Source organism: Sturnus vulgaris, chromosome 13 (assembly GCF_052056855.1).
Source record: "Sturnus vulgaris isolate bStuVul1 chromosome 13, bStuVul1.hap1, whole genome shotgun sequence".
Classification (NCBI taxonomy): Eukaryota; Metazoa; Chordata; class Aves; order Passeriformes; family Sturnidae; genus Sturnus; species Sturnus vulgaris.
The window spans coordinates 1,985,496-2,010,186 of record NC_142255.1 but is presented as its reverse complement, the minus strand read 5'-3'; the positions used below and the strand labels follow the sequence as shown (position 1 = coordinate 2,010,186).

The window sequence follows — 24,691 nt, the reverse complement described above, 5'->3', positions numbered from 1 at the left end:
CACACAAAATTGGTGCATGAGATCAAATCTTGAATAAATAAACCACTTCCAGAAGGGATTTCAGATTAGTCCCAAATCTTTGGGGTTTAACAGAGCACAGTCCCAAATCTTTGGGGTTATACCAAACACGGTCCCAAATCTTTAGGGTTAAGCAGAGCACGGTCCCTGGGGCCAGCCCTGGGTTTGTGGCTGTGTCTCTGGCTGTGGGTATTTTGCTGGGTGCTGCTGTCTCAGGAGCAGGAGCTGAGCCGGGTGAGCTGTGCAGGACAAGCCCAAGAAAGGCAAGGCCGGGCTCTGGTGTCTCCTGCCTAAGGGGGATCTGCCCAGTGTCACCCACTCCGTGCTGGGACAGCCATGGAATGTGGGAATTTGGGAATCTGGGCAGGGCCCTGAGGCAGCAGCACTTCTCTTCCCAGCTCCCTTGTGCTGCAGCCTCTGGAATAATTCACCTTTTCCCCCATTTTTTTGGTGTTTTTTAAGCCTTCCTTTCCTGCTCAGTGCTGGCAGATCCCTTGTGCAGCTCCTGGCTGGGTGTCACCACGGGCGGTGGCCCTGTGGCAGCATCACCTCGCTCACTGCTGCTTTTTGTGAATGGCTACAAATGCAAAGTATTAACCCAGAGCTGCCCTTGGTAATTGAAATATTTGTTAATTTATACATGGAGGCTGTTTATCATCCCAGGGAGTGCTGTTCATTCATTGGGGTCAGGGAGTGCTGTTCATTCATTGGGGTCAGGGAGTGCTGGTCACTGGGGGCTCTTCGTTATTGGGGTCTGTGGCTGTGGCCATTGGTCCCTGGGGGCTGTGGCCATTGGTCCCTGGGGGCTGTGGCCATTAGGGGCTGTGGCCATTGTGGCTGCTCTAGCCGGGGTTTCCTGCCCCTGCAGCCCTGCAGGATTTGCTGGGGGTTTCTTGGTGCTGAGCCCCTCTGTGCTGGGGAGTCCCTGATCCCATGAGTTTGTAAATCAAGGAATTTGAGGATAATTGTTTAAAATTTCAAATGTTCCTTCAGCAGTTCCTTGCAGCTCCATGCCAGCTGCTCTTCCAGCAGGGCTGTGCCAGCAAGGGACACTTGGTGTGTTTTGGGGACACTTGGGGGCTTTTCCTGCCCAAAGGATCCTTTAGGATGCATCCCTAGTGCCACCTTCCCGTGTCATTGTGCAGCTCTTTGTTTTCTGTGGCCAAGTGAGGGAACAGGGCATTAAATGCTGTTTTTAATGAGTGCTCCAAGTCCATATTTCCATTTCTAAACCTCACTGATTTGTCTCTCATCCTAAAATAATCCCGGAATTCGAGGACAGGGATGGCACAGTCCTCCTGGTGTGACACTGTTCCTCCCAGGAACAGCACCAGGATGGGTTTTGCTGCATAATCTGTCTGGCCAGCTGTGTCCTAATCCTGCACTTTGAGGAGGGGCCTGGGGGGAGGGCTTGGTGTCGAGGCACTGCTATTCTCCTAAATATCTTTGGAAATAGGATTGAAGGACAATTTAGTGTGGGTGTGCTGCCAGCAGGGCGCTGAGGCGGGTAAGTATGGGAGGATTTAGGATATCCAGAATCTGGATATTGTGGCCTCTCCACATTGAGGGGGGACTGCTGAGGTTCCTCTGTGGGTTCCCAACAAAACAACCTTTGAGTGTTCATTCACTGAAATTCCCTCCTTCCCAGAGCTGGGGTGATCAGCTCCTCCAGGAAGAGAGGTCACTTGTATCTTGGGGAATTCCCTGCCCTGGAAGTCCTAAATGGTTGGGAAAGGAGCTCAGGGCAGAGCTCTCAGCTGGCACAGGTTTGGGATTTTACCCCTTGTGCCCCTGTGGGTGGGTCAGGTAAAGAATCCCCTCAGAGAGCAGATCCCTGAGCAGGAACATTTCACCCTGGCACATCCCGAGCTTCCCAGGGCTCAGAAAGGCCTGGAGATGCCTGAGGGTGGGCAGGGGCAGCTGCCAGGGAAAGGGGGAGCAGCGGGAACAGTGGGAATTGCTGCCCTGCAGCCCCGGCCCTGCACCCCTTCTGTGTGCTGTGAGTGTCCCCAAATTGTGTCACTGCCGGTGCCATGGGTGTCCCCAAGCTGTGTCACTGCCGGTGCCATGGGTGTCCCCAAGCCGTGTCACAGCCGATCCATGGGTGTCCCCAAGCCGTGTCACAGCCGATCCATGGGTGTCCCCAAGCCGTGTAACAGCCGATCCATGGGTGTCCCCAAGCCGTGTCACAGCCGATGCCATGTCTCTAACTGTGTTTTCTGCCCCGCTGCTTTGTTGTGTGTGAGCTCTGTTGTTTTCTGCCGCTCTGTCACTGCGTTTCTGCTGCCCCTCCCTGCAGCCGGGTTTGTCAAGTCGCCCATGTCAGAAACTAAGCTCACGGGGGACGCCTTTGAACTGTACTGTGATGTGGTTGGGAACCCCACTCCAGAGATCCAGTGGTGGTATGCGGAAGTCAACCGGGCTGAGGCTTTCAAACAGCTGTGGGATGGCGCTCGGAAGCGCCGTGTCACCATTAACACTGCCTACGGGGCCAATGGGGTGAGTGTGCTGAGAGTAACCCGCCTTACCTTGGAAGACTCTGGGACTTACGAGTGCAGGGCCAGCAACGATCCCAGGAGGAATGACTTGAGGCAAAATCCCTCCATTACGTGGATTCGAGCCCAGGCTACTATAAGCGTCCTGCAGAGTGAGTCTGGTCCCCAGTAGTGGCACTGTAGTGTCTAGAGGCAGTCTGGTGACCCCGTCCCCGTGTCCCACCCTCTGCCACCCTGTGCTGTCCTCCCGACCCGCGGGCTGCTCCTGGCCTCTAGTGCTGACCCTGTGTGCCACCCGTGTCTCTTCTCCTTAGGACCAAAGCACTCGGGAAAACCTCGGGATGTGTGTTAGAGCTTGGATTTGTGTTTGTTCCCTCCTCCCTTTAGTTTTGTAGGAGGTTTTCAGCCTCCCTGGTTTTCTCCACGAGTGCCTTTCTCTTTGATTTTCATGTTCTTCCCAACTCTAACCGTTTTGTTTTGATTTCTTCTGTTCTCTTGGAATTTCTGGGAATGCCTCCTCACCTGGTTTTGGTTACATAAATCCTTCCCTTTCAGTTCCACGTGACCTTTGGTGTTTGGATTTTTCCATGAAGTCGTGGTGTTTCTTTTCCTTCCTGGCCAGCAGCATGTTCCTAAGGAGTTCTCTGATGCAGCAGCACTGAGGAGATGCAGCCATTCCTAATCCAGCCTGTGGGAGGAGGGGGGGATGTCCTCCCCAGTACTGAACTCAGGCTTGAGCTCAGTGACTGAGTGATCTGAGAGCAGAGGCTGTGCTTGGCCCACAGTTGCTTTTTGTTCTTGGTTGTGACAAGGCTTTCCTGCCTTCACTTTGCTTTTCACCCCAGGTGGATTTGGGAGTTCATGTGGTCAGATTCAGTAGAGAAGAATTTTGGGCCAAATGTAAGACTTGCACTTGCTTAAGGAAATGGCTGCTGAGTTACAGGTAGAGGGAATTAAATCTGCAGTGTGCAGGTACAGGAGAACTTGTTTTGGGTGGTTTCTCAGTGTCCTCAGCTGACAGAAGAGCAGAGCAAAAGTGAGGTTTTGCTGCTGTGCTCTGTGCTTTAACGCCCTACTGGGTACAAAATATCAACTCTGTATTTGTATCTCGATTATTTATTTGGGCACCTTGAAAAACCCTCCCCCAGAGCTGTCCCCAAAGCCTGGTTCTGCTGCTGGCACTGCTGGATCAGAGACCTTCCCTCTGGAAATGGAAGCAGCATTGGTGCACGTGTTAAAATGGGTGGTGGCCCCGGTGGTGTGGGGTGACTGCAGGGTTTGGGTGAGCTGGGACTGCTCAGCCTCAGCCCAGCCCTCGCCCCTCCCGTGTCCTTTGGGCTCCCAAAGGACTGCAATGCTTGCATGGCCTCCAGCAGCAGCTGGGAATGATCCTGCCCTGGGACAAACCTGGAAATGTGTCTGCTAGGGAGTGCTGTGTGCTGGGGAGAGAGCCCTGCCAGCCCTGCAGAGCCACTCTGGGGGACAAAACCCTGCTGTGTGCAGAGCCAGCCTTTGGGAGCAGCTCCTGGGGAGATGTGTCCCTATGGAAAGGGGGTGTCCCTATGGAAAGGGGGTGTCCCTGCTGTGTGCAGAGCCAGCCTTTGGGAGCAGCTCCTGGGGAGATGTGTCCCTATGGAAAGGGGGTGTTCCTCCCTCAGGCCCCTGGCACTGAGCTGCTCCAGGGACTGAAGCTCAGCCTCTCCTCCCCTGCCATTTCCTGCCAAGTGCCTTGTGCTGCTCTGGGGCTCTGCTGTGCTGGGGAGATGTGGATCCAAGCCCTGAATGTTTTTGCCCTGTGTGCTGGGGAGAAGGAGCTCGTGGACATCAACACCTGCCTGACCCTGCTGGAGGAGAAGGAAAATGAGGACAAGGTTTCCAAGGTGTCCCTGGAAGTGGAGCCTGCCCAGATGGCCTCAGCTGTTTCCTTACGTGCCTTAACACAGTTTGTCTTGGAAATGGGAATTGTCTGGCTCAGTGGAGTTGGAATTTCCAGCTGATGTGATAGTGGCTGCTGCCCTGCTGTGACACCAAAGTCCCACAGAGCACAGGCTCCATCCTGGCCTCTGCAGAGATCAACTTGCTTTTGAAAATCTGGCACCCAGGAACCACCATCTGCCTTCCACCTCATTCCGGATTTGGAACCAGAATTTCACTTACTGGGTTTTTTTTTTAGTTGCTTTGCTTGGGTTTTAACTGTAAAAGCTGAGCTTACATAAAATGGGCACTTCAAGTGATGTGTAAAAAGTGATTTTCTAGGTGAGCATCCTGCTTTGGCTGCTGCTGTCCCAGTATTCCAACTGCAGTTTGTCTCCTGGAATTAAATGAGGAGGCCAGTCCATCAATTTGCTTTTTTTCAGAGCCAAATCAAGTTGACATAAATGCAGGTGAAGCTGGAAATGAGACTTACAGCTGGCTTCGGTTTTGCTAAACTAAAACTGAAAAGGTTGCAGGTCAGCCACCGAGTTACTATTTCAGACACACTCCCAAAAATATTCCCAGAGCTCTGTCAGTGTTTTTGTGGGAATGCAGATGAGCTCTTTGGGGGTGGAAAAGCACACGGGGCAGGCCAGGAATGGTGCATGATACAGGAATAGCACAACAATTTTGGGCCCAAACAATCCTTGAAAGGAGAAAATTCCCAGTGTGGGAGAAATGAGGCAGAAACAGAGTGAAAAACGTGATAATACAAACAGCAACTGCAGTGTTTCTGCAGTAAAAGAATGACTTAGAGAGCTGGGGGAAGGAGGATTTTCAAAAAGAATATCCAGGCCTGGAATGCTCCAGGTTATCAGTGGATACATATTTTTTTCCCCTGGGCAATAATGTAAGGATATGGCACGGGATACAGGGATGTTCCTTCCCTGTGTGGAAAGCTGGGATGGTTCTGACACAATTGGTATTTTCCAGTCTCTCATTGTGTTTCATGACCTGCATTCCAAAGGCTCCATGGATTATAAATTTATATCCCAAACTTGTTACCACAAGGCAGAGTTTCCAGAATCCAAACTCCTTGGATGACTTGCAGAAACCAGGGAGATGTTTGCTGCCTCCTGCATCCAGAGGGGAGGGAGGAAGGAGCAGCTGGAGCTGCACCTCTGGAATTCCCTGCTCCTTGGTCAGGAATTCATCCCGGGCAGGGCACACAGCAGCATTTACACACACAGGCTCTGGGGTGGCCTGCAGGCAGAGCTGACACTAAAAATCCGTTTGTTTTTTTTTTTTTAAGACTAATAGCAAGAATTGTGACATTTTTAAACCCTGCCATCCTGTGTGAGGTGGTTCTTCACAGGACGCTTCACACCTGCTGTGAGGCACGGGCCCTGCAGCAGCAAGGTCTTGTGGCCAAGTTTGGGAAGCAGCTTCTGTGACTGTGCTGAAAATCAGCCAGCTGTGTGTGCTGGAGAGCAGCAGCACCCGCAGGAGCTGAAGCCAGCGTGGTTCTCAAACAGCAGGACAGTGGCCTCACTGATTTTAACACTTCTGAAAGGCTTTGCCCTAAAAAATGTGAATTTGGTGTTGCCAGGTGAGGCTGTGGAGTGGAACAGCCTCAAAGCAGCCAGCAAAGTGCAGAACTCCCAGCTCTGCTCATCACTGGGGCTGGTTTTGTTCTTTATAAATGTTTGTGCTTGGGGTTGCTTTAGACACAAAACAGTTGCAGCTCTGATTTTACCCTGCTGTGTTTCCTTACATTCCACTATCAGGCTCTGAGTGCTGCTCTCAGCGGTTTTCTCCAATTCCAGACACCAGGGAAATTGTGCCATTTGGAATCTCCTGGGTGCACTTAAGGACACAGCAGCCTTTGGGCAGGGACAAATCCATAACATTACCGAGAACCCTAAATTTGAGCGCTGTTCATATTTTAAAAGGCTTTGTTTGAAACCTCAAGGAGAAGAACGAAGTTCCAGCCAGCAAGAAGCTTGTGGAGGAGCAACATGTGCAGCCCCAGGACTTTGTCTGCGTGTGCTGTGGCAAACATAAAGTGTGTCAGGAGTCTCTGGATGTGTGTGTGGTGCTGGGAATTCCCAATAAACCATTAAAGCGTTCTGTTAGTGCAGCCCGGAGCGGAGCCCGAGGCGTTGCCGCGCTGCTCGGTTTGTGCTTTGTCGCTGTGTCCCGCAGTGCCATTCACTCACTCATTCCCTCCTTCCCCGTGTGGTGCCCTCCCCTCGGCTCCCCTGTGCCATGTAGAGTAGCGGGCGGTGTCGCCAGGGGTGTGGCTGCTGAGGGCTGTCCCTGCCTTGCAGAGCCGAGGATCAACGCCAGCGAGGACGTGGTGCTGCACGTGGTCGGCGTGGCCGTCACGCTGCAGTGCAACCTGACCAGCAGCCCCAGCCCCCTGGCCGCCAGCTACTGGGTGAAGAACGGCGAGGAGATCCCGGGCACCAGGAAACTCTCCAACACCACCGAGTACAGGTGGGTGCCTGCCACAGCCAGGGGGGTGAACCCCAGAGCTCTCCTCTCTCAGGTTCACCTGGACACGCAGCAGCGTGGTTTGCTTTTCGCTGGAGTGTGTGGGGTTTGTGCTGCCCATCTCCTTAAGGAGGGATCTGTTGCTGCACGTCTTCCTGGAGGCCAAAATCCCAGCTGGAATGAGAAATGGGGAGTGGGCTGGGCCAGGCCTGCCCTGGGGAGGGATGGTGTTCCTGAGGTGAGGCTTTGGTCACCCCATTGCTGTGGGATGATCCCACAGACCTTGGCTGGAGTTGCTGGGATCCCCTCAGGGTCTGTTCCCTCTGTGATTTTCTTGCACTGTTTTTTCTTCCCATCCATTTTCCCCCTTGATGGACAGCAAATCCAATTTCCAGTTCCACCTTAAACCAAACTGAAGAGCACTTTAGGGATGTTTTAACCCCTGCTGGCAACTTGGTCCCAACTATTTTCTGAATGTTCCAGGATTTCATGGCCTTAGCAATACAGCCTCTCATCCACAGCATTATGGTTTTTACCCTGATAATGATTTATCCAAATTTTTCCTTTCGTTTTTCCCTTTAGCTTGCTTTGAATTACATGATTAATTTGGCAATTAAAAACTGAGGCTCATTTCCTGCCACAATTACCTCCTGTCCCTTCCTCAGTGCAGTGTTCAGCACTGGGCCTGAGCTTCCTTAGGGAGCATGGCACTGGTGCTCAGGGTTACTGGGAATTGCACATGATTGCCCAGGAAGGGCCCTGCTGAGCTGACTCCTCTGGCATCTCTTCCAAACTGGGATGGATTTTTCCTTCCAAATTCCTCTGCAAATGAAGATTTAGGCTTGGCTTCAGTTTTTACTGCTGGGGAAGGAAGGAGTGAAGTGGGAGGTCACAACAGTGCCCCTTGTCCCCAAGGAATCCCAGCAATCCCAGGGGACAGCTGCAGAAATCCCAGATTTCCATTTGCAGAGTAGATCCTGGATTCCTGACCATTCCTAGGCTGCTTTGCTGATGCTGGAGTTGAGGCTCTCTCTGCTGTTTAGTTTTGCATTGGATCTGTTCCTTAGCTGTGCTGTGGTTACATTTTAAATGCAGGAATTCCAGCATCAGCACAGCTGTGGTTAACAGAGAGTATTTACTTCCCCCATTTATTTATATTTTATATTGGTTCATCTTTTGTATTCCGTTTATTTCCCTTAAACTCCTGGGTTCCTGTTTTTTCAGTCACTTTGTTTTGGTGTTTGGGAGTTCAGAGCTGGGTACTTTTATCATCCAGAAAGCTCTATAATACAGAGGTTAAACTGCTTCCCTTAAAAATCCAGCCTCTTCCATTGCTGGCAGTGGGATGAACCTGTCCTAACCCTTCCTCAGCCTCGGGCTGTCTGCTCCTGGCTGGAGGGAGCTCCTGCCTGCCTGTCACACCCGGAGCTGTGTCACTTTGCAGCTCCTGAATGATTGATGGTAACTGGACCCCAGTGTCACGCTGGCCACAATTCCACCTTGTCCTTCCTTTCCTCACTTTTGAGCATCTGGAGCGGGTTAAAGCCAGCAGGGGTCAGAGTGTGGTTATTGGACTGTTCTGCCATTGGAAAGTTGCTTATCTGAAATGAAATGACTTCATAACTTGAGCCTTGGGTGAGTAAGTGCTGTCAGCACTCAGAGACAAGTGAGCAGCTTTTTCCACGTGTCTGAGCAGTTTCCACACGTAATTAAATTATTTTATTGCAGGATTTGTGTTCTTCTGTGGGGCTTTTTGCTTGATTAAAATAAAATGAATAAAAAAGGAAGCCAAGGAGCTTTTGGGGGGAGTGTGTATGCTGGGAGGGGGGCGCTGGGCCTGCCGATATTACACCAACAGTGCAGTGTGCAATTCCCAGGTGTTAATTGAGGTGCCAGTGGGAGGGGTTGCTGCAGTGGGTGTGAGCCAGCTGTGCTGTGTGCCCTGTGCTGCAGGATCCTGAAGGCCCGAGCAGAGGAGTCCGGGGAGTACCTGTGTGTGTTCGTGTTCTCCGGCTCGCCCGTGGCCAACGCCACCATCGAAGTGAGAGGTACTGCTGTCACTGTGTCACTGTGCCTGTGTCACTGTGCCCCTGTGCCTGTGCCCCTGTGTCACTGTGTGCCTGTGCCCCTGTGTCACTGTGCCCCTGTGTCACTGTGCCCCTGTGTCACTGTGCCCCTGTGCCCCTGTGTCACTGTGCCCCTGTGTCACTGTGCCCCTGTGTCACTGTGCCCCTGTGTCACTGTACCCCTGTGCCTGTGTCACTGTGCCCCTGTGCCTGTGCCCCTGTGCCTGTGCCCCTGTGCCTGTGCCCCTGTGTCACTGTGCCCCTGTGTCACTGTGCCCCTGTGTCACTGTGCCCCTGTGTCACTGTGCCCCTGTGCCTGTGCCCCTGTGTCACTGTGCCCCTGTGCCACTGTGCCCCTGTGTCACTGTGCCCCTGTGTCACTGTGCCCCTGTGTCACTGTGCCCCTGTGCCTGTGTCACTGTGCCCCTGTGTCACTGTGCCCCTGTGCCTGTGTCACTGCCCCACTGTGCCCCTGTGTCACTGTGCCCCTGTGTCACTGTGCCCCTGTGTCACTGTGCCCCTGTGCCTGTGTCACTGCCCCACTGTGTCACTGTGCCCCTGTGCCTGTGTCACTGCCCCACTGTGTCACTGTGCCCCTGTGCCCCTGTGCCCCTGCCCCTTCCCCGGCCATGGCAATGGCACTGCCTGCCTCCAGCAGCTCCCTCACAAAAGAGGAAAAGCCTCCTCATCATACAGAGCTAGGCCTGGGTTAATAATCATCAATAATAATTTATCATCATAGATAACAGCTCTGATTTCAAGGGAAAGCCTGGCACACATTCAGGGAAAGAGCTCACAGGGATTTGTGGACACTAAAACACCTCCTGACATCTCTGGGAGCCTGAAATTAGGGATAAAAGCTGCAAAATGGGCAAGGTTTGGCACGAGTGTTGCTGTAGGTGAAGCACAGAGCAGTGCTGGGGAATTCCCAGTGACCCCTGGGCTGCAGGGAGGGCTGAGTTTGGGAATTGATGGTGCATGGGCAGGCCCTGGGATCCAGGGGGGAGGATCCATCAGTCTGTGGGAGATGGAATTCCAGCACCCTGTGCCTCTGAGGAGCTTAGCTGGGTGTTCAGGGTACACAGGTGGAGCAGATTCATTTTCCTTCTTTTCCTTTCCTTGGGGATTTTTTTCTTCCATTCTGCCCTTTTGCTCAAATTACTAAATCTCCTAATGTTATCCTAATTAAAATGTTAAGTTCCTGCTGCCTCCTCTGGGCTGCTTTAGGTGACAAACCACTCCTGGAGAGGGGAAATGTAACTTTGGGAGTGGAGCAAGACCTGTGCCAGCTCTGGTCTCTGAAGGCCCTTTGGGAGTGTTTGCCTCGGGGCTTGGCTGCTGCTCTGCCAGGCAGGGCCACCAGCAGAGCTTGGCAGGGAGGGGGAGTTCACTCTGGGTGAAGAAAAGCCAATATCTGTGATTGAAGTGCAAGGAGAACTAATCCTACTCACTTCCCACAGGTCATTTACACTTAAATACTCCTCAGATGCTGTTCCTGGCAAATGGGATAATAAATGGGGATTGCACTTAAAGCAGATGTGAGGGACAGTGGCACTGTCTGGGCTGCCCATGCAGATCTGTAATTTAATATTTACCTGCATGGGTCGTGCTGGTGCTCAAGCAATTAGACACAGATTTAATTGCTGATTGTAATTATGGTGCAGCTCTCACTGCTGATGCACAGGGAAAGGAGGGTGCTGAATGCCAGAGTGCTCATGCTCCAAAAATAGGGATTTTCTGACAGCTCGTGAACAGCTTCCCCAGAGCCTGTGGCAGAGCAGCCCAGGCCATGCAGGGCCACCTCCCTTCGTGTGCTGCTGCTCCCGAGTCCCTCCAGCCTCCCTGCAATGGGCCCTGGAGCAGCCTGGGATAGTGGGAAGTGTCCCTGCACATGGCACAGGTGGCACTGGGTGGACTTTAGGTCCCTTCACCCAAACCACCCTGGGATTGACTGCAAAAAGTCCCTAGGGCAGTGGTGTAAGAGCAGTTGGGAATGCCAGGGTTTAAAGGCAGTGTCTGGGGCCTTTCCTGGGAATTCATTCCAAGGCTGGCTTCCCTCAAGCAGCTGTTGCTGAAGTTCTGGGGGAGGCTTTGCTCCTGCTCAGATCCCCAGAGCTCTGGGGGTGCTGTGTGGGGGCAGCTCTGAGCTCTGAGCAGATGCTGGCTTTGGGGAAATGGGGCCTTGGAGCAGGGATCTCTTTGTGCCCCCTTTTCCTTGGCCCTGGAGCTGCCAGGCCTGGCCAGGACAGCCCCTCCTCCCCCCTGGAAGGGGATTTTTGGTTGCTGCATTTCCACCCAGGGGAATCCCTGCAGTGCTGGTGTGGAGCTCTGCAGGCCTGAGGATGAAAAGAAACCCAAAGAATGAAATGCAGTCCTGGAGAACTCTGCAGTGCTGCTGCTCTTACTGGGGTCTTGGGAGAAGGGGAGAGGAAACAGGTGCTGGAAAGTTCTTCTTAATTCCCTTTCCTGGGAGGCCTTTCTGTCCTTCCCTCATCAAGGGATTCTTCCAGCTCCTTTTGCACCTTCCTGTTCATCCTCCCCAGGTATTCTGGGCAAGAGCCTCATCCTTGATTCCTGCCTGTCTCAGGAAACCTCTGCTGCAGCCTTGCTCCTCTCTACCAAAATTAATTAAACTGGACACTCCTTTGAGCCCAGCTGCATCTTGGAGTGATCCATGAAAATCCTCTCACATTTCCCCTTCTGGTTCCTTTGATATCTTCAAGCTCTAGAGGGAAACAGGGATTGGAATCATAACCAGAAAAAGAAACCTTGCAGAGCCCTTGTTCAGGTCACCCCTCACACATCCCAGTTTTCAGTGCAGGAATATTTTTAGGTGCTTTGACCTTGCTTTAATTTTGTCTCTTAATGGGAAACTTGAAGGTAACTGGGCCATGGTTTGGAGGTGTTACACATTTAAATTTCCCTCTCCTTTTGAGTAGTGACAGGAAAGAGCTTGGAATGCCTCCTGTATATGAGGAGATGAATTTTGCTGGCTGTGTTTCCCCAAGCCCTTCAGAAAGCTGCTGCACACCGAGTTCTGTGCCTGTTGGGAGCACTGGAGTCCCGTGGTCACCCTACCACAAAACCCCTTTCTCCTGTGTTTTGGTTTAAAACTGTTAAAATGATGCTGCTTAGAATTTTTCTCGTGTCAAGCATGCCTAAATGTCAGTTTATTTTGCCTTTTTCTTGGTAGCAGTTAATTTAAATTATCCCTGCTTCCTTTTGTTCTTCATGAGGTGTTTCCAGCCCACCTTCAGGATTTTTCCTGAAGGATTCTCCTGGTGCCAGTGATGGAGCAGGTCTGAGCAGAGAGGGGACTCTGCTGCCTGAGAGCTGAAATCCAAATCCTTCCCAACAAAACCTGCCTCACCCTGGGCTTTTGCTGGCACTGGAGCAGAGCAGTGCAAGGAGCAATCCTGGCTTGAAAAGCTTCCCAGGAAGAACCTGCTAAAGCTGGGACTGCAGGGATATAGGGACAGCAGGACATGGTTTCCTGCACTGTTTGGCAGAGAAAATGCTGGATTTGTGTCTTGGTGGCAGCACAGAGCCCTGAAACACCAGCACTGCACGGAGCTCCCTGGGTGCTCCAGGAATAGCCCTGTCCCAGCAGAGCCAGGCAGGAGCAGAGGTATTCTGGGCACTGCTGCTCTGCTGGGATCAGCCCTGGGATCTGGGATCACCCCTGGGAGCTGGCCTCTCCTTCCAGCAATGTCATTGTGTCACCCTGCACTAGGAGTGCAGGTGTCCCAGAAAGTGTCTCTTTTCCCCTTTCCTTTCCTTTCCTTTCCTTTCCTTTCCTTTCCTTTCCTTTCCTTTCCTTTCCTTTCCTTTCCTTTCCTTTCCTTTCCTTTCCTTTCCTTTCCTTTCCTTTCCTTTCCTTTCCTTTCCTTTCCTTTCCTTTCCTTTCCTTTCCTTTCTCTTTTCCTTTCTCTTTTCCTTTCTCTTTTCCTTTCTCTTTTCCTTTCTCTTTTCCTTTCTCTTTTCCTTTCTCTTTTCCTTTCTCTTTTCCTTTCTCTTTTCCTTTCTCTTTTCCTTTCTCTTTTCCTTTCTCTTTTCCTTTCTCTTTTCCTTTCTCTTTTCCTTTCTCTTTTCCTTTCTCTTTTCCTTTCTCTTTTCCTTTCTCTTTTCCTTTCTCTTTTCCTTTCTCTTTTCCTTTCTCTTTTCCTTTCTCTTTTCCTTTCTCTTTTCCTTTCTCTTTTCCTTTCTCTTTTCCTTTCTCTTTTCCTTTCTCTTTTCCTTTCTCTTTTCCTTTCTCTTTTCCTTTCTCTTTTCCTTTCTCTTTTCCTTTCTCTTTTCCTTTCTCTTTTCCTTTCTCTTTTCCTTTCTCTTTTCCTTTCTCTTTTCCTTTCTCTTTTCCTTTCTCTTTTCCTTTCTCTTTTCCTTTCTCTTTTCCTTTCTCTTTTCCTTTCTCTTTTCCTTTCTCTTTTCCTTTCTCTTTTCCTTTCTCTTTTCCTTTCTCTTTTCCTTTCTCTTTTCCTTTCTCTTTTCCTTTCTCTTTTCCTTTCTCTTTTCCTTTCTCTTTTCCTTTCTCTTTTCCTTTCTCTTTTCCTTTCTCTTTTCCTTTCCCACCCTGTCCCCAGCCTGGCACACACTGTGCCAGCTGGGAGTGCTGTCCCTGTCCCCTTTTCCAGGCTCAGCTGTGCTCAGGATGGCACTGGAACCCAGCCTGTGGGGGCTGCTGATTGCCATTGCTCCTTTTCCTCATGGAATTTTTCCCAGTGTGCAGTCCCTGCTGGCGTTCCAGCAGCCCCAGCTCTGGGATTGCTGCTTTGTCACCACTGGGCTCCATGTCCATAGGCTGCAGGAGATCCCTCCTGGGCATCCTGCAGGAAGCAAAAGCCACAGGAGGGTCACCCAGCTCCTGCTTTAAGAACATCCCGAGCCCAGCAGGGAAGTGGTGGCACCTTCCAATAGCTCCCAAGATGAATCTGCCCTCTGGAGCCCTCGTTATTTGGGATGAATGTCATTTTCCTCTCCGGGGCTGGGGACAGGGGCTCTGCAGTGCCTGGGATGCTGGAGCAGCACAGCACACCCAGCCCCAGAGCTGATTGATTTCCTGCCTGAAGCTCAGAAACTCCGTTTGCTCCAGGTGTTCCTGCCCCTTGCAGGCACAGGATCACCAGGCAGCCAGGGAATGTTCTTCCCAGCTTCCTTCAGCTTCTGGCAGCTCCTTCTAGTACAAGAGCAGGGGATTGTTTGGATCTGGAGCCTTCATTCAGGTCAGGTTTTATGGCTCTCAGAGCATTTTTAGGTCTGATGTGGAAAGATGCATTTTGGGTGTCAGTTTTCTTAAATAAACCCCCTGGGTTTGTTCTTGCCCTGTTCTTACCTGTCATGGCTGTGCTTGGCATCATCGTGGAATTAATGAGTTGGCATCTGGCTGAGCTTTATCCTTTGGTCAGGACTCCTGCAAAGGCCAGGGCTGTGTTGGAAATGCCGTTGGAATTTCCGTGGGCACTTGGAGAATGCCTCGGGCCTCTCCTGGTGTGCCTGTGCAGGTGAAGCCCAGGGTTTCCTACAGCCATGCATTTCCTGTGGTTCACAATTTCACTTTGGTAATGTTGTTGCTGTCCAGGAAGAACCTGAGGCATGGCATGCTTCCTGCATCAAAACCCCTTTGACATAGGACAGTAGGAAGCAGGTCAGCCTGCCAGGCATTTTCCCAAAGATTTGTGCTGTAATTTTGGGAAGAGCAGGCTCAGCTGCTGTCTGGTGGCACGAGATGTTTTGTTCCCTCTGAGCAGAGCTGTGAAATTCCCTTCATTATCTCAGCTTGCAGCTGGAATTGCTCTCTCTGTGTATCCATGTGCAGGGAAGTCTCCAGTAGGAAATTCCAGTTTCCTGGAGCAGCCAGGCTGGCCTTGTGTGGATTAACAGCTCAGAGCTGCCATCACACAGCGAGCCACGTGTGCTGTAATTAGGAGCTGCAGCTTTAAAGGTGGGCCCTGCAGCCCGGGGCCATCTGCTGGGCCAGGGGTCAGCCCAGGCACTGCCCTGACACAGCCTGAGCTCAGGAGGGTTTAGGAGAGGGTTTAGGGCTGCACTGAGGGACACAAACAGGAGCACAGGATTTAGGGCTGCTCCCAGGGACACACAGACACAATTCTTCCACAAGTCCCCTCAGTGTGGGAAAGCACAGCTTCCAGGAGTTTGGAGGGATTTGTGTCCAGATGAGTGGAAGAAGCCTGTTTGTACTTACAAGCTGCTCTGTTGTCTCGTAGCCACTCCTGACATCACTGGGCACAAGAGGAGTGAGAATAAAAACGAGGGCCAGGAGGCCCTGATGTACTGCAAGTCCGTGGGCTTCCCCCACCCCGAGTGGGTCTGGCGCAAGAAGGTCAATGGGGTGTTTGAGGTAAGGAATGGGGTCAGGATCCCCCTGCCCAGAGCCCCAGGACAGGGATGGGTTGTTAAAGGTGCTTTGTGTCCAACCTGTGACTGAAGGTGGATATTTTTGACAGCAGTGAGGATGGATGGGTGTATATAAAATTGATGTTTATATTATTGATATGTGAAAATAGTTGCTCACTGCATTGCCAGGCAAAGTTAACTTACCCTGAAAACCATTTTCTGGAATTTGCTACAAACTGTAAGATCTGAGTTACAAAACATGATTTAAAACCACATTGGGTTATAAATTCCTCCAAGTTTTACTGGTTGAGCTCACAAGACTTAACATGAGGAGGTGGCAGTTATCCCCATTGGAGCTTGGGTGATCTGTTTGTTCTGTGTAGCCACCGATGTAGTGAGCAGGAAGATGTGACCAGCAGTGGGAATAGCAGAGCTGGGAATTTCTAACCCCTCCAGCCCAGCTGTTTCCTGTTGCTGTATGACCTGCCAGGGAGGCAGACTTGGATGCAGGGAGCCAAAACGTGAGGCAAATAACAGGATGGGATGGGTGTTCCCTGCTGAGTGTGAGCTGGGGGTTTTAAGGAGTGGCTGAGTGCTGGCAGTGATCAGGGCCCTGAGTGCAGGGTTCCTCCCTCAAATCTGCTCCTGTTCCTGTGCCACAAAAGCCCCACAACTCAAAGCTGTTGCTGTTTCCCATCCCCGTCCCTTTGCCAGGACATCAACAACTCCTCGGGCAGGTTCTTCATTTCCAACAAAGAGAACTACACCGAGCTGAGCATCACAAACCTGCAGATCAACGAGGACCCCGGCGAGTACCAGTGCAACGCCACCAACCAGGTGGGCTCCGTGTCGGTCACCACCATCCTGCGCGTGCGCAGCCACCTGGCCCCGCTGTGGCCCTTCCTGGGCATCCTGGCCGAGATCGTCATCCTGGTGGTCATCATCGTCATCTACGAGAAGCGGAAGCGGCCGGACGAGGTTCCCGACGGTAAGTGCGCCCAGCGCCGCCTGTGACGGAGCACGGCCCCGCACCCACACGGGGCCTTGTGCAGCAAGGACCAGCAGCACACACTCCTGGCTTTCTCCTCTCTTCCCTCTCCAGACGTTGAGCCCAGAGGGTGCTGGATTTCAGGGGGCTCAGACCGTGGGGTGGGAGGGGTTATGGATATCTTCAAAGCTTTGTTGCATGAGGGATGGAGCGCTTCCCCCGTCTCTTTCCTGCCCCGAGGGCAGAGCTGGCAGCACCCTCACCTGTGGTGGAATTCCCTCCTCCCCGTGGCCTCAGGGTTGGACACCGGGCAGGGGCTCTGAGGGAACATGACACTCAAACCAAGGAATCGTTGCACTTCAAGGAATTGGGGCTGCAAAGGTGCTTCAAAACTAAAATGTGCTCAGGGTTCAGACATGGGGGGAGGGCTCCTACTCTGCTGTGTAGCTGAATCTGTAGTTAAGGAATGCTCTGGAACCTATATCTTATTGTAGCCACTGATTAGATTTTATAAAAATAGGGCTTATTATCAGGTTTGATGGTAGCAATAATTAATTAATTAATTAATGTGTTTGGTACATACAACTAGTAGTAACTTTTATTTATGAGCTTCTCCTGCACACCTTTCCCTGTGCACAGCTGGGGAAAGGGGCAGTGCAAGGCTGAGTGTTTGCAAGATCCGTGCTGAGAAGCAGCCTTTAATGTGCTGCTAGCAGCTTACTCCAGTGTACAGCAAGAAAACCTCTGCAAGGACTCCTTGGGAGAAGGAGCAGTAGGAACATGATGGATCCAGGCATGGAGCAGGTGGATGGCAGCGTGCTGGAGTGATCCTCAGCACCATCCTGGGCTGGCCAAGCCTTTCCCAGTGAGAGCTGCTTCCTAGGGTGTGGCTGTGGGGCTGCAGGGGGCATGGAAATAGAGGTGTGAGACAGTGATCTGTGTGTGGGGTGGGCACGGCCACCTTTGTGGGGATCCACAGTGAGGAGAGGAGCTCATGGAACACAACGAATGGAATGACAGGAGAAGGGCCGAGGCTGGGATCAGAACAGGCTGAAGTAGTGCATTGTTAGAGGAAACCAGCTTTGGTTGTAAGCCTTGAGTAGCACTTACTAACTGCTTACAGAGCATGTGTGGGGGCTGCTCTCTGGGGAGGGATGGAGCCCCCAGTGGAACCTAGTGCATGTTCTGTGCATCACTAACAGCTGCCAGTGGCTCCGGCGCTTGTCCTGCCCTCAGCGTGGCCTCAGGGACTTCCACCAGCCCGGAAAACTCAGAACAGACAATTTCCATTTTTTCCTTGCATGTGCTCACCTCCATGGCAGTGATTACTGTTTCCTGCATTCACAATTTTCATTGGATGAAGTTTCACAAGGACCAGAACAGGGTCCTGGGAATTTGATATGCAAACATTCCCTGCAAATGGGCTGAATCCAGCAGGAATTGGCTTTGGCATGAACAGATCACAGCACAGCCCCCGTGGTGGTGCAGGGGAGCTCTCACTGGAGGTGAGGAGTTCACTGCCTCTTTCCAAGGCTGGAGTTTTCCTGGCTGGTCTGGCCACCCCTCAGGTACCCGAGGGTTCCAGGCTCATCATCCCCCTGGAGCTGTCCAGGATGATGAGCCAAGGAGCTGAGGTTACTCCAGTGCTCACTGGGGCCGCTGTTTTGAAGGCAGAGCCCTGGAGAGTGACATGACGCACCTCCGTGGGGGTCAGATGTTCTCCCTGCCCCCTTTCCTGGAGGAAAAAATCCATGCTGAGTATGACAGTGTGTACCTGTGGATGAGGTTTGCCTGGCTGACAGACACAATGGGCATCACGTGGCCTTGAGTCACACATTCCTTGGATAGTTGTGCATTTTCAGTACTGGCATCGAAGCTTTCTGTGCTGCAGTGGTGGGGAATGCCCCGGGAGCAGGGCACCTACAAATGCACACGTGGGAAATCATCAGCAGCCTCCTGATTGCCACGTGTGGATGTTTCACTTGGGTTCTCCTGAATTTTATTATTTTCAAGACATGGTTATGAAATGCCAAAGTTAATGCTGGAATGCAGTGGAATGCTCAGCGTTTGGAATTTCAGCTCCCTCTTCCAAACTCGCACCTCCGCCTCCGCTGCTGCAGTGAGCCGGGGAGGGAACGTCAGGGAGCTGTGGCTGAGCCAGCAGGCTGAGGCCAAACACCACAGCACTCGGTGTTATCCACAGCAGCTGGCACCAGCCAGGGTCTCTCTGCTGCCTTTTCTAATCCTGGTGTCAGTGGGACGTGCTCAGCTTTAGGGATTGTGCTCATGGCAGAGCTCCACATGAGATGGTGCTGCAACAACCACTGAGCTGTTGCTGCCCTTCCTGCTGGGATGGGAACGTTCTCCTTGGACCTCTCCAGATTTAGACACTGAGATTGCTTCACCATTGCCACCATCACCCCGTGTTCCCAGGCAGAATAACTCTGGGATGCCTTTCAGAGTGCCCAGGTCTGTGTGATGTGCGTGTCAGCCCAGGTCCCACAGCAGGGGTGAGGGTGGATGGTCCCTGTGGATCTGTGCCCAGGGATCGTCACCCCTTGGCTCGGCGTGTCCTCCCGTGGGGGATGACTCTGGCTGCAGATCCCTGTAAAGATGCCCAGGGTTGGGCTGCAGGTGGTGGCCCTGTGGTGTGCTCCCTCTGCAGGTGCCGCACAGCCACCCCAGGGTGTTTGCCACTGTCCCTCAGGAATCCTCTGATGGCCTGGCCACCATCTGGCTGCTGAGAGGAGCGCACAGAGAACTGGGAAATGACTTACTCAGACCACTTCTAAGGATTGTTTTTAAAATTTGGAGAAGACCAGTGCTGCTAAATGTGGCCACTTCCTGTGTTAAGGAAAATCAAAGGCTTTTGAAGCAGAAGGAGCTGTTAAGGAGCTGCTGGAGCACACCTTGGCTCCTGCCTGGGGCAGCGCAGGATGAATTGCTGGTTTTGGATCCTGCAGGGAGCTGCAGATGCCCACGATGAGCTCTCACCTCGTGCTGTGCCCAGGTGATACTTTGTGGCTCCACAAATGACAGTGTTTGGGGTGTGCTGGGACAGGTCCTCAGGTGAGACCAGTCTGGTGCTGAGCCCAGTTAGTCCTGGGGGACGTGACTGGTGGGACAGAAGCATTCTCTGAGTGAGAGGATCCTCAGGTGTCTGGGACTTTTCCCCCAGCACTTGGGAACTCTGCCTGGCCCGCCCAAAGAAACAATGGAATGAATTCCATTTCCCTCTGATCTCCATGTTCTGCAGGCTTCAAATGCCCTGGCTCAGTGTGCCCATGGCTCCATCCCTGGGAGGCTGGGAAGGGTGGTGGACTCCTGGGTACACTTGGAACAGTTCTGTGTTCCCAAAACACTTCCCAGTAAAGATGTTCCCTGTATTGGAAGCTCTGCCATGCCAGCAGAGCAGGGACACTCCTTTAACTTTGGCATTTCCTGACTGCAGGGCTGGGTTTTGCATGGACCTTGCTTTGTGTGTCCAGTGAGCTGCTTGGTGTGCCTCAGGCCAGGGCTGCTCAGGAGCTCCTTTGCTGATGTTTCCTCCTTCTCAGAACTCTGATTTGGGAGTTGATTCTTCTTCCTGCTGCTAGAGAGCAGGAAAAGGAACGTTGCACCCGTGAAATCTCTGTTTCCACCAAAACAGTGGCATCGGGGGTGCCCAGCACAGGGTTTGCTGCGGAGCCTGTGGCTGAGAGGTTCTCCCAGCACATCCAAATCCCGTGCTGGAAGGAGGAAGGGAGGGCACACGGCGCCTGAATTCCTGCATCCTTTCAGAACGTGAGTTCTGACTTGCCTTACACCTGGTAAGGCAGCATCCAGCTCGCTCCCCGTTCCCAGGGCAATGGCCACGTGCAGCTTCCGTGGCTTTGGGGGCGAGAGCTGCATGAGCGTGGCATGCCCTGGCATGTGGCTGCATGCCCAGTGGGAGGTGCCAGCAGGGAATGCAGGGGTGCTCCCCTGGACAAGGAGAGGAGGGAATGGCTTTTGTTCCTCTGTGGTTCAGCTCGAGCTGCTTGGTTTCCATAGACAGAGCATCAGCCAGCACCACCTGGGTGTCGCATAGCAAAGGTTCCTAAAGGGCTGTCATTGGATCAAATAGTCTAAAATCAGCACAGCCCCTGGGTTAAAGGGTGTTTTCTGGGGTAAGTAGAAAGTAAAAACTCCTTGGCTCCATTCCCCATAGCAATGGGAGAGGTTTTTACTTGCAGATCCGTAGTCATGATGTCGAGTCCGAAGCCGTGAGGCGACTGGGTTATAACATGTCCCTTTTCCTTCTTCCCCTCTCCTTCCTCAGCCTAATCCAAAGACTTCCCATAAATGTGTTTCTTTTCCTGGCTCTGCAGAAACTCCATCCAAATCCCCACATTCTTTCTAACCCTCTTTTGCTTTTTTCTTGACTTTCCCTGTTCCTGCTATTACTGTAAGTAATTGAAAGAAACAAACTGTCTAACTGAACCATTTGCCTTTTGTAACCAGTGATTTTGGTGGGTTTTTTTTTCCCTTTTATGCACATCTTTCTCTCTCACACTTTAAATTCATCAGGGTGAGCAGACTGTGAGGCAGATACATAGTGAGGCCATAGCCATCAGCTGTTCCCAGCAATGTTGTTGTATCCCAGTGGGAATGGACCATAACACAGGACCCTGAGCTGTCACAGGCTCTGCCTGCTCCTTCAGAGCATTAAACTGCCCCTGCATCCCTGGAAGTGTCCAAGGCCAGGTTGGATGGGGCTTGGAGCACCCTGGGCTAGTGGAAGGTGGCCCTGCCTATGGCAGGGGGTGGCACTGGAGGGGCTTTCCAACCCAAACCAGTCTGGGATTGATTCTTTGCAGGTTTTAAAGCATGAGCTGAGACACAGAATCCCTTCAGAAGCAAAAATTGGAATCTTAGCGCTGGAAGAACCCGCTCGTGTTTCATTTTTAACTTCCATCAGTCACAAGATGCTACCCAGGATTAATTTGATACTAAAATAAACCCTGTAGCTTTCCAAAGGCAGTGAAAGAAACTGAGTGACATATAAAATGCCTTGTAAATTAAGGCTGAAAGTGGGGGGGGAGGACAACAGCACAAAACACATTAACATACAAGTGGAGGAGCTAAGGGAGATCTACTTGTCATCATCTTCCAGTTTTAATTCCCACTCGTTTTTGCCTGCAGGGATTGATTACATGTGTTAAAGACAAGCAGCACTGTCCCATTTTGGTTCAGAAAGGTGTGGTTTTGGGACCCCGTGAAGCAGGAAAATCCTGGCCATGGGGGTTATTCCTGTGTTCTGTGCCCAGGGGGGTTTGGAGCCTGCAGATGCCCAGTCCCAGCAGAGATCCTGCAGGAGGAGGGGCTCAGCGTGGCCAGGGCCACTCCTGGCAGCGTTTGGGCAGCTCTGGGGGACGTCCCCGTGCTGTAGGTGCCAGTACTGACTGTTCTAGAGCAGGGCTGTGGCATTAAAGCTTCGGGTTATATTGATCTTGTCGGTTACTATGACTTCTTTTTTTTTTTCCCCCCTTCAATTGCATCATACCCTTAAAAAATGGTGGTAAGTGAGAGCTCTGCATGCTTTGGAGTTTGTTTAACCTCCGCTTCAGTCTATACAACGCACAAGTCATAACGTTAACACTCTTGAAAACTTCCTCATTCACGTTCACAACTAATTTGGATTTCAGTTTGCTGTTTTGAACCTTTTCTTTAGTCTGATTTTGTACTGGTTTTTCTGTTGTTCTGTTGCCCCTGGTTTCGCTGAGGGTTCGGTCTGTGTCTGTACTGTACTGGGGATGCTCTTCCAGCACTGAACGGCTGACTGGGAATTTCCCTCGGTCATTTCATCTCTGGTTTAGGTTAGAGATGGGACAGGGAGGAGTGGTGGGCATCCACCCTGTAGTTTAAGTGTTCCACTAGGCTTTTTTATGGGATCTCCGTGAGGAATCACCGACGGCAGCCTTTATAAATGTGAAACTTCTTTTTTTTTTTTTTCCTTTTTTTTTTTTGACAACACAAACTTGCTGATCTGAAATGGGCATTTAAATCTTTGAGCAGAGAAGGGAAAATGGTTATTTTGTAGTGAGTGTCCACGGTGCAGTTTGATATTGCTGAAGTCCAGCCAAACAAACTCCCAAAGCTGTCGATGGTGCTTGTTGGAGCCGAGTTGGGTCTCAGAGGCAGCGCTGGCGTCGGGGGCCAGGGCTTGCTGTTCTTCCCAGGCTCGTCCCGCCCAGAGCACAGAGCTCGGCTGCTCTCAGATCCTTGATTCCCAAAGATGTTTGTGGAAGGAAGCTGTAGATTCCTCTGCTGTGCTTTGTGTTTGAGTACCTGATGTGTCTCTGTATATCTCACTGTATATACAACAGCACATTGATGTCTGGCTGTCCTTCCTAGTCCCAGTTCTCTGTACCGTGTCCAGTAGTTACTGTTGCTGGTACTGGAATTCTGTGGACACCGGTGTGTCGCTAGTCTGTTACTTTGGCTGTAAAGCTCTTGGTTTGTGGTTAGTTCTTTATTTTTGAAGTATTTTTTGTTCTGGTCACTGTCTGTGCTAGCGGTGGCTTTGCCTCTCCGTTGCCTCGAAGGCCCAGGTGGAGTAATGTCCCCTCTCCCTGACATTACTCCTGGCGTGTGCTCATGCGGATGCCTACACTGTAAGACTGTAATTTCCATAACTGCTTCATGTGCACTAAGCACCCTTGTGGAATCCTGCTGAGAGTTTCTCAAAGACTTCCCTGAAAAATCCCTCCAGCACGAGGTGGGAATGGCAACTGTCAAGTGCCAAAACCAGCAGGGCCGGCATTGGTCCTCCCAAAATCCATCTGTGGGAGCATTAGGTTCCTGGATTGACTCTTGGTACTGTTGTGTAAATGCATTTCTGTCTTCTGTACTACAGCGTGGGAGAAAACAGTGTTTGAGAATTCAAAAAACAAAAAAAAGCCCAATTGGTCATGAGAGTTAATACGAAACATTCCTCATTGGCAGATTTCCTCCAGCCCCCCGTTCCCCCCCCAGTTCTTAAATGAGTTTTGCCAAGGGCCATGGGCAGGACGGTGCTGTCAGTCCTCCTGCAGCTGAAGCGTGTCCCGAGGTGTCCCAGCACCCCGGCTCCTCCTGGTGACATCGGATGCTGCTGCCCAAGGACCATGGCTGGGGCTGGAATCGAGTGTTCCCCTTCAGCCTCCTCCTAACCTGGTCCCCTTTAATTAAACATTGAAAAAAATGGGGAATGTAAAGGTTGTTTCACCCATGGGGAAAAATGAGTGTGGGGTATGTACCCTCTGGGGTATATACCAGGAGTTACCCATCGGCAGTGGAAAAATGGCTTAAAAATTAAAATACATATTAAAGAAAAAGTCAATGCAAGCAAACATCCAGCAGGATTTTACAACTGAACCGTTGGTTTGTCTCTTCATCTATTTTTTATGAGATTGAACCACTGGAACTTGGGGACAAGATGAGTCTTGACCATGTTGCACCAATCTGTCCGCTACAGTTGCAGTCCTTCATGACCAGCATTCCAAGTGTTAACTAAACCCATTGAAGCAACATACCTGCCATTAAACCCGAATCCAGAGCAGTAACTCCATGATCCTTGCACTCCTGACTGGAATGGCCTTTGATGCTGTAGATAGATCAGTTTGCTGCTCAAACTGTGGCCCCCTGCAAACACTGACTCTCTTTTTCTTTCCTTCCCTTGTCTCTCCCTGGGTGCATCGGGATGCTTGCTGCAGATGATGAACCAGCTGGGCCAATGTAAGTGTGTTTTCAGGAAAAAAAATACTCCTTGGGTTAATCTGGAGGGTTGTGGGAGGTGATAAAATCACAGGATTGATATTGCATGTGACATTACAGATGGTGTTGGGCCGTCTGGTGCGTTTCTTAGCACTGGAGGAAAGAAAAGCAACATCTCGCTAGAAAACAAATATTGTGCTAAAATACAAAGTCTAAAACAGTGTGGTCTTCAGCCAGTTAAAGGGAGTAAGACTGAAACGCTGTTTAATGAAGTACAAATAATGTCCATTTTTCCTGGACCTGTGACTGATTTTGGTGCATTTCTCTCCCATCCCATTCCGCAGGAAAACCAATTCTACAAACAATCACAAAGACAAAAACTTACGTCAGAGAAACACAAATTAAAAATGCTCATCATGTAAGTATTGCCTGCGCCCGGCCGGGAGCGGGCAGGCCCAGCCCTCCTGCCCGGAGTGCTGGGGGCGGAGCAGCAAAACATTCCCGCTGCGCCTCAGGGAGCGCGGGGGGGAGCAAACATTGATTTCCTCGAGCAGGCGGGGGGTTAAGGACCTGACCTGCCTGCTAAAATCTAGACCAAGCTGCCCAGCCCTCCTCATTCCCTGCTAAAAGGCGGAGCTGGGGCTGTC

At 51.5% G+C, this 24,691-nt stretch overlaps 1 protein-coding gene across 1 annotated transcript in view; it reads left to right on the top strand.

The window, feature by feature from the left end:
- NPTN (neuroplastin) overlaps window positions 1–24,691 on the top strand; it is a 38,292-nt gene that overhangs the window by 12,440 nt on the left and 1,161 nt on the right. Inside the window, exons 2-7 of the mRNA XM_088172307.1 lie at window positions 6,758–6,926; window positions 8,877–8,971; window positions 15,211–15,344; window positions 16,055–16,328; window positions 24,044–24,065; window positions 24,389–24,462. Coding sequence (XP_088028433.1) covers window positions 6,758–6,926; window positions 8,877–8,971; window positions 15,211–15,344; window positions 16,055–16,328; window positions 24,044–24,065; window positions 24,389–24,449 — 755 coding nt within the window. The 3' untranslated portion in view covers window positions 24,450–24,462. The remainder of the gene's footprint in view (window positions 1–6,757; window positions 6,927–8,876; window positions 8,972–15,210; window positions 15,345–16,054; window positions 16,329–24,043; window positions 24,066–24,388; window positions 24,463–24,691) is intronic.